Raw genomic sequence first — 8941 nt, 5'->3', positions numbered from 1 at the left:
TCAGCGGCGTTTGATACCATCGACCATAGCATCCTTCTGGACCGTCTTGAGGGGCTGGGAGCTGGGGGCACTGTTATACAGTGGTTCCGCTCCTTCCTCCTGGGCCGTGTTCAGAAAGTGGTGGTGGGGGATGAGTGTTCAGACCCCTGGGCTCTCACTTGTGGGGTGCCTCAGGGTTCTGTCCTCTCCCCCATGCTTTTCAACATTTACATGCGGCCGCTGGGAGAGATCATCAGGAGGTTTGGGCTGGGTGTTCATCAGTATGTGGATGATACCCAGCTCTACCTCTCTTTCAAATCAGAACCAGTGAAGGCGGTGAAGGTCCTGTGTGAGTGTCTGGAGGTGGTTGGAGGATGGATGGCGGCTAACAGATTGAGGTTGAATCCTGACAAGACAGAAGTACTGTTTTTGGGGGACAGGAGGCGGGCAGGTGTGGAGGATTCCCTGGTCCTGAATGGGGTAACTGTGCCCCTGAAGGACCAGGTGCGCAGCCTGGGAGTCATTTTGGACTCACAGCTGTCCATGGAGGCACAGGTCAAATCTGTGTCCAGGGCAGCTGTTTACCAGCTCCATCTGGTACGTAGGCTGAGACCCTATCTGCCTGCGGACTGTCTCGCCAGAGTGGTGCATGCTCTGGTTATCTCCCGCTTGGACTACTGCAATGCACTCTACGTGGGGCTACCTTTGAAGGTGACTCGGAAACTACAACTAATCCAGAATGCGGCAGCTAGACTGGTGACTGGGGGCGGCTGCCGAGACTATATAACACCGGTCTTGAAAGACCTGCATTGGCTCCCAGTACGTTTCCGAGCACAATTCAAAGTGTTGGTGCTGACCTTTAAAGCCCTAAACGGCCTCATTCCAGTATACCTGAAGGAGCGTCTCCACCCCCATCATTCTGCCCGGACGCTGAGGTCCAGCGCCGAGGGCCTTCTGGCGGTTCCCTCATTGCGAGAAGCAAAGCTACAGGGAACCAGGCAGAGGGCCTTCTCGGTAGTGGCGCCCGCCCTGTGGAACGCCCTTCCAGCAGATGTCAAAGCGATAAACAACTACCTGACATTCAGGAGACATCTTAAGGGAAGTTTTTAACGTTTGATATTTTATTGTATTTTTGGTTTCTGTGGAAGCCGCCCAGAGTGGCTGGGGAGGCCCAGCCAGATGGGCGGGGTATAAATAATAAATTATTATTATTATTATTATTATTATTATTATTATTATTATTATTAGACTTCTCGTAAAATTATTATTTCTTTTCCATCTATGGTTAACTTGTTCTTACTCTTTGTTTGGAGGATCTTATCTCTCATCCAATTTTACTTTACTGCTGCTTCTCCTCCTTTGTCCGTTGGGTGTCACTGTGTTCTTATTTATTCAACTCACCAGCTTCTATCCTCATTTAAACCTCACTTTCACAATTTTGTCTTTGTCACTTCCTCCTCCTCAGTGATTACTCAGCGTCTTCAAACCCTTGTCATCATCTTATTTGTTAAATTCCCTTCCTTCAACTTCAAAGTGGCTGCTCTACTCTATCCAGCTCCAATAGCAGGCAGCTTGCACCGCTCTGCGTTTTCTAGTAAGTAAGTCTGTTTCAGATGGTGTGCTTTTCAAATAGTTTAATTGCAATCTGAGTGATTTCTTTACACTCTCCCTATATATTTCTCTTCTTCTGTCTTCCCTTTACTTTTGTGGTAGCATTGTATCCCCTCCCTTTACATTTGTGGTAGCATTGTATCCCCTCCGCTATTTTTACTCTTTATTTTGTTTTGGGTTTATTCACTCCACGAGGGGTTCCCCCCCCGAGTTCCCCTTTTTTCTTCTTGTCTTATTTCCTTTTAGGTTTTGTTGCTGCTGCTACTACTTTACATTTATTTTAATATAGAAATAGAGATTTTACCCTCTTGTTGCTGCTTCAGTGATGTGAAGCTTTTCACTGGTCTGTTTGATCTTCTTCTCTGTGCCTGGATTGCCCCCCACCTCTGCCATTTTTCTTTCAGCGAGGGACACCAAAAAGACACTGCTGAAGTTCCTTTGGCTTGAGCTTCCTTCCAAGCCTTTTCAGGGGTCATTTTGCCAAACGTTGCCCCTCACAGTACCGGTATACTTGCTTACTGCGATCGAAGCTCACCCGTTGCAGCTATGGTAAAAACGTCTGAGGGAGTCCATTCCACTGTTGGACAGCTCTTAAGTCAGAAAGTTATTCCTCACGTTTTGTCGGAATCTCATTTTTTATGGTCATTTGAATCCATTGCGTCTGGAGCAGCAGAAAACAAGCTTCCTCCACTTTCCATGAGGCAGCCCTTCATATATTTGAAGAGGACCCCCATATTATCTCTCAGTCTTCTGTTCTCCAGACCAACTCCCTCAACTCTTCACCATAAGCCTTGGTAGCTAATTGATCCAAAACAAGAGTGCAATGTACCACTTAAAACTATATGGTAACAGGCATTTTTAAAAGTGGGTTGTTGGCAGTAAATAAAACAAAAATAAAGTAAAAGCTACAGCAGTGAGCTTTTCCAGTAGCTTTTCTTAAGGAAGGGGGCAGGTTGATTAATCAACTATTTAAACTTAATTTACTAGCCACCTAATGAGCACCCATTATTCACTCCCTGTCCCCAGGAGGCTAACAGAAGTTGAGCCACACACCCTGATCTTATTGCCTACTACAATAGCTGGGAGGAGCTACTCAGGAGAATATAAATTTAGAACCAGAATCAGCTCCGGCTGATAAAGTGCCTCAGACATGTGAGTTCATCAGCAGGGCGAGGAGACCAGGGCACCCCATTCTGCCCAATGTAATCCCTAACTCTTAATCGGATAATGAAAACAACGACAACATAACCAACCATGCATGTAGAAAGTCAGTAGGGACATGGAGGGATTTCCATGGTTTTGCACCCTCGGCCGTATGTATGATTATCTCCCCATGGGGCAGAAGTCATGGGCATGTCAGAGGTGCAATGAGTTCCTGGTCCCCTGGAATTAAGTTCATTCCTTTGAGGCCATGGTGGCAGAATTAGAAAGTGTACAAGAAGCCAAGACAGACTGCAGGAGGAATTGCCTGCCTGGTGTGAGGATTGCAGATATTGCTTGTCACCTAGATAGCCTGGGGCCTAGCTGGGAGTAAGCTCCACTTCATTCAATTATACATGGATAGGATTGTGCTCTGAGTCCTTAAGCTGCCACAAAACTCTTTGCTCCAACGGACAGGGAAACAGCTGCTTGCTAGGTGAAAGAGGTTTGGTATACTGCTTTCTTATCACAAAGAAACACAAATGTGCGCACACAAACAATCTTGCTTTATTTTACCTCACTCCAACCTTAATAAAGGCTTTAACAAAGATCACTATGCTTCTAACATTCTGCCAAAAGAAGAGAGTTTTTTAAACATCCTACCAGAAAAGCATATAAGAGTTGAATGACTCAAAGGCAAGCCATTGCAACGATTAATTTTGAACGTGATTTGTCTTCACAGACGACTTCCAGAGGAACACAATGTCTCACCTCTACCTGTATTTGCTTCTTGCTGGTCTCTGTGCTTTTGCCCAATGTCACTATGCCCCTGACCAAAAAGAGGATAATGACCATGGCCGTTCTCCTCCTGCTAAAGGTGAAAGAGATCAGCCTTCTGTGAAGATAGCCCCAGGAAATGCTGACTTCGCCTTTCGATTCTACCACCACATTGCTTCGGAGACCGCTGAGAAGAACATTTTCTTTTCCCCTCTAAGCATTTCCACTGCCTTGGCCATGGTGTCACTGGGAGCTAGAACAACCACGTTGAGTCAGCTTTTGTCAGGACTTGGCTTTAACCAGTCATTTATCACTGAACAGGAAATACACGAGGGTTTCCACCATCTATTACACATGTTGAACCTCCCCAATGCTGAACTCCACCTGAGCATTGGGAACGCCCTATTCACAGATGACCAAGTGAAACCCCTGAAGAAGTTCATGGATGATGCCAAACATTTTTATGAGACGGATGTTCTTCCGACTAACTTCAAGAATCCTGCAGTAGCTAAAAGTCAAATCAATAGCTATATAGGGGAAAAAACGAATGGGAAAATAGTTGATGCTGTCAAAGGTCTTGACCCAGAGGATCTAATGGTTATTGTGAACTATATTTACATGAGAGGTAAGTCAGATGGACTTGTTTTATACAGGTTTTGCTTCTTGGATCTTCTCAGTTTAAGGTTTAAACTTTAAGCTGTGGTTGAGATTTGTTGGTGCTTTAGTCTAGAGTCATTATCTGCCCATTGTGTGAGAAGAATCTTCTCAGACTTCTCATCACAAAGAAGTACCTTTAATCAATCAGAAAATTGACTTCCACCATTATCGAAACAAATCAAATATATTGTGAGTACCTTTTCCTGGAAATGAGATTAAGTAATTGGAAACTAGATTAAGAACAGAGCTGCAAAGGCAGGTATCTCAGCACAGTAAGATGCCACTAAAACAGGAGCTTTTATTAAAAGCTCTGAGTATGACAATTAATATATTGAAGAATTAAATGCCATGTATGCTGTTATTGTTCTTTCCATAAGCCGATTGGGAAAAACCTTTCGATTCTCTGAATACAAGAGAAGGAGACTTCCATGTGGATGAGGAAACCATGGTGAAAGTCCCTATGATGAACAAAGTCAGCTGGTTTGAGACTTACCATGATAAGATCTTGTCCTGCAAGGTTGTGAAGCTGCCTTACAAGAGCAACGTTTCAGCATTATTTATTCTTCCTGACCAAGGGAAAATGAAGCAGTTGGAAAATGCTCTTAGCAAAGACGTTTTGTTAAAATGGAGGAATTCAACAAAATCACAGTAAGTGGGCATGCTATAGTGGAAAGAGTGTAGTACATATTTGTAGGTGTAAATATATTGTTGTGAGTTTGAGGGGTAGTGATAGGCTGTGTAAAGACCAAGTCCCTTGTAATTCCAGAACAGGATCAGTTGAGCACAGACATCGCTGAGACAGGAGTGCTAGGAATGTGGGCTTGGGAGAGCACATCTTTGATTAGAATTGTGTCCTGCCATATGACACTCAAAATTCTCCTGGCACATTTTTTTCCAAAGCAATACCTCACAAGCCTCTGGTTCCTCTTTCAACAGGAGAATAGATCTATTCCTTCCAAAGTTTACAATCTCTGCCAACTATGTTATCCAAGGGATCTTAAGAAGAATGCATATTACGGAGGTATTCACAGATCATGCAGACCTCTCTGGAATTACTGGGAAGCGTGAGGTGAAGATTTCCAAGGTAGGCCTCTCAAAATTCAACAGGTTGATCTATATTTTCTTGCATCCTCCATTTTCCACCAGAGGTACCCTCTTGTCTGAATTATGTTCAAATGAACATAATTTGGGGTACTTGAACCACAATCACATCTCTCATGGAGAGGAGGAGCCAAAAATATTTGCTATTCCAGCTAGGATAAGAGGCACCAAAAACCCATCTCTCCCTCTGCTATAGTCTAATGGCATGAGTGGTGCTTGATGACGGTTGAGGGGGGAGCCCCAATGAAGCTGGTCTCCCAACAGAACTGATGGAGAGACTCTTAAACCCCAGCTCTCCCTCTTCCCTTGGCCATGCTATCTGGGGCTGATGGGATCCAAAAACATCAGGAGGGCCACAGTTTCCCCACCTCTGACACCGAATTTTCAAGAGCAGATGATTCAGTACCAATTGCTTTGCAAAGACTGCAGTTAGCATTGGAGAAGGAGGAGAAATCTGATACATTTGCAAGCTTTGTGCAGACAGTCTCGTTTATCACATACCTGCTTTAGTCTGACCTGCTCAGGCACTGTATATTTTTTTTTACGATATATATGATATCTTTATTGTCATTGTGCCACACAGAACAATGAAACTGAAAATCTACATAAAACATTCAAAAACCCCTAAAAACTGTGAAACCCCATTTTAAAATACAATATACTATAGTGCTGATGAACCATATGCTGTGTGTATTACGCAGCATAATTTTAAAGTATATTACTAAATATGTCTTTTATCCAGTTATATAAACTTTTGCATTTATCTGTTTATGTGCTGGCTACTTTTGGAAACCTAGTGTTTATAATATTATAGGAGCAATAGGGTAATATTATATGTGGTATATATATGAAAGAAGTGTTCGTATTTTTAGCATAATCAGCCTGGCATTGGGATCTTGCTTCTCAGCAAGAGTAAGGGAGAGAGACAAGAACTAGGAAAAAATAATTATGGAGAAGATTGACATCAAGATTTTCAGAAAATTCCTTCAGTTCCTTGAGGCTGACTGATACACAAATATGATGCTCAGAACTGGATAGAAGAACCAGATCAATAGGCAATCAGAGTGAGAAACGACCACATGATGTTGTTTCTTAAGACATTCAGTGGATTTGTTTGTTTTGAAGGCCTAGATTTTCTCATGATAAAACCCTGAGTCAGACGCAATCTTGCAATCTTGCACTAATTTTTGTTGTATTTCTTTGCAGGCTATTCACAAAGCTTATTTAAATGTCTATGAGAATGGCACTGAAGCTGCAGCTACTACTGCCATTGAAATTATTCCTATCTCCCTTCCTCGTGTAATAATTAAGTTCAATCGCCCCTTTCTGTTGGTGATTGTTCAGGAGGAAACTGGTACCTCCATCTCCATGGGAAAAGTCACGAATCCTACTGAGGCATGATTGCTCAACTTGTGTTGCAGCACAGAAAACATGGAGTTTCCAGTACGAAGCATGATTGATAAGATGCTTTTAGGTATCAAAGTGATAACTGTGACATGTTCCCAATCCGAAGAAATAAAACACTGATTGAGTTGTCTGCAAAATCACTTGGTGTTTTTCTTTCTTTTTTCACAATCTTAAAAAATATGTTGTTTATTTTAAGTGTGCTCTCTAGTATTCACTCCATGATAATTTGGGGATGTAGACACCTGTGCCATTTGAAAGATCAGGTTAACAGTATTTTATTATTATCTCTCATGCCTAGCTTCAATCTCAAAGCTGTCTAACTCTTCCCCTGACTGTGTGGCCTCTAAATATGCTTCTGGGAATGTTGAAGGAAGATGAATCCTCTCCTTCTTTCCCTGTTACAGGCTGAACTGTCTGTGACTGCATTCCCCCATCTTCAGAGTCAGACCAGTCTCTGGCATATGATTCAGACCAGCCCCTGACATTGGATGCTTTTTTGTGAACCAGACATTCTTCACATTAAAAGAAAATGTTCTTATAAGCAAGCCTGGAAGCAAGCTGTGTCGGAAATCAAGCCTATATCGGGAGTAACTGGCAACACTCCCAGGCACCCGGCTTGGTCTCCTGTTGACCTCCCTGGCTGCATTCCCCAGCAAGATCCAGGCTAGGTCTCGATAGGCGATTCTTCCCAAACGTGACAAGAACACCCCCCCTCCCTCCTGCTCTCCCGGCAGGGAAAAGGAGATAGACAGAAACATTTTTACATTCTTTTATTTCTGTCTTTGCAGCATTACAGAAAACATGACTGCTCTCTTCAAGCTCCAGCAGTCGAGTGACAAAGACTTCCTGTACAAGAACAAGAGGAAGAGCTCATATTACACTCTGAGCTAATTCCGGTGCATTGCCCTGTGAATTGACTGTCCCTCTGTTTCCCACGGAACAGTCCCAACATTCCATCATGTGATGTTTTCAAGCTAGCAGTTTGCAGCTGCATTGCATCCATATCATAACAAGCTGGTGGTGTAATCTAGAGGCAAACCCAGTATTTCCTGGGACTATCTTCAAAGAGGGCAGATCACTGCCATGGTCTTCCCGGCATTCAAAAGTGATAGTGGGATTTAGGATAGTTTAGCCCTCTGGGAATGGGGAAATTTATCAGTGCAGTGCACAATGTTCTGCAATTCAGTTGATATTCAAGGGAGTACTTTGATAGTGACAATTTTGTATCCAGGAGTACCGCCAAACTACAGAGCTGCTCCTTCCAAGGATGTGCAACACTGCCCAGAATGCAAAGCACCTCTTTCTTTTCAGGATTCAACTTTGGTTGTGTGACCTGCATTTTTCTGACCGACCCACATCCACCCATCAGCCAGTTCCATCTCTTGTTTCCTTCTGTCACCAGAGAAATAAAGCTGTTACTCACACACAGAGGGAGACACTTCTCCCCAAAACCAAGACCTTCCCTTAAGCCCTGGATATTTTTTTTTTATGACAGGCATGAGTTCCCTCCTTTTCCTTCCTCCCCCTGCCATATCACACCCAAAATACTCCTGGCACATTTCCCCCCAAAGCAATACCTCACTAGGCTCTGGTTCCTCTAGGCCTGGGGGGCATGGCCTGCTCCAATTAACGCAGCCGCAGCCTGGGATCTCCCTCTTTGCCGCTTCCAGCTGCTCCAGTTTGTCAGAGATCTTATCTCTGCGTTGCCTGCTCTGGAGCTCGTGTGCCTGCTTATTCTTTCCCCCTTTGCTTTTAGTTGCTGTGCTTGCTGCTGCCTGCCTTTTCTGGCTGCTGCTTTCCCCCTTAAGAGCTGCTGTTTGCCGGCAGAAGCCGTTTCTTTTCCTGTGAGTAGTGCTTTGTCCTGCAGCCCTCTGCTGCAAGTCTCTTTCCCTGGCTTTGGAACCTTCCCCTCGTTTCAGGAGCCTTCGCCTCGAACCTGGGTGCTTTGGTGCCAACGCTTCCTAAGATTTGGAGCCGACCAGTGTGGGATGTAAACACAGGAGCAGTCACTGACAACATTCCTAGAGTGTACATGTTAGAACATGGGGAGGGATGTCAGTCCAGCAAGCAGGTAAACTTCCTGGGGACAGACTTCCTCCGCATGTGACCAGAGGTGGGTGTGGCCTCCCCTGTGCAGGTAAATGATAAAAGCACAGGGCAGGCAGCCATCTCTCTCTCTCCACCATCTTCCTTCGATGAGGAAAAATTTAAGGATGCTCTCTTGGCTCCCAGCCAAGAGAGGAATCATAGAATCATAGAATCATAGAGT

General features: G+C 44.1%; 1 protein-coding gene across 2 annotated transcripts in view; it reads left to right on the top strand.

Moving 5' to 3' along the window:
* Positions 1-1232: 1232 nt before the first annotated feature.
* The window catches only part of LOC309535598 (alpha-1-antiproteinase-like), a 38522-nt gene continuing 30813 nt past the window's right edge, over positions 1233-8941 (top strand). Inside the window, exons 1-5 of one of the 2 annotated variants that reach the window (XM_082228829.1) lie at positions 1233-1573; positions 3473-4132; positions 4542-4812; positions 5101-5248; positions 6472-6812. In XM_082228829.1, the coding sequence (XP_082084955.1) occupies positions 1261-1573; positions 3473-4132; positions 4542-4812; positions 5101-5248; positions 6472-6666 (1587 nt within the window). In that variant the 5' untranslated portion in view covers positions 1233-1260 and the 3' untranslated portion in view covers positions 6667-6812. Of the gene's footprint in view, positions 1574-3472; positions 4133-4541; positions 4813-5100; positions 5249-6471; positions 6813-8941 lie in introns of those variants that run through there. The other variant, XM_082228830.1, reaches the window with a different exon arrangement.

Source organism: Podarcis vaucheri (genome assembly GCF_965113315.1).
Source record: "Podarcis vaucheri genome assembly, chromosome: 1".
NCBI lineage: Eukaryota > Metazoa > Chordata > Lepidosauria > Squamata > Lacertidae > Podarcis > Podarcis vaucheri.
This window is presented reverse-complemented; position numbering and strand designations above follow the sequence as displayed.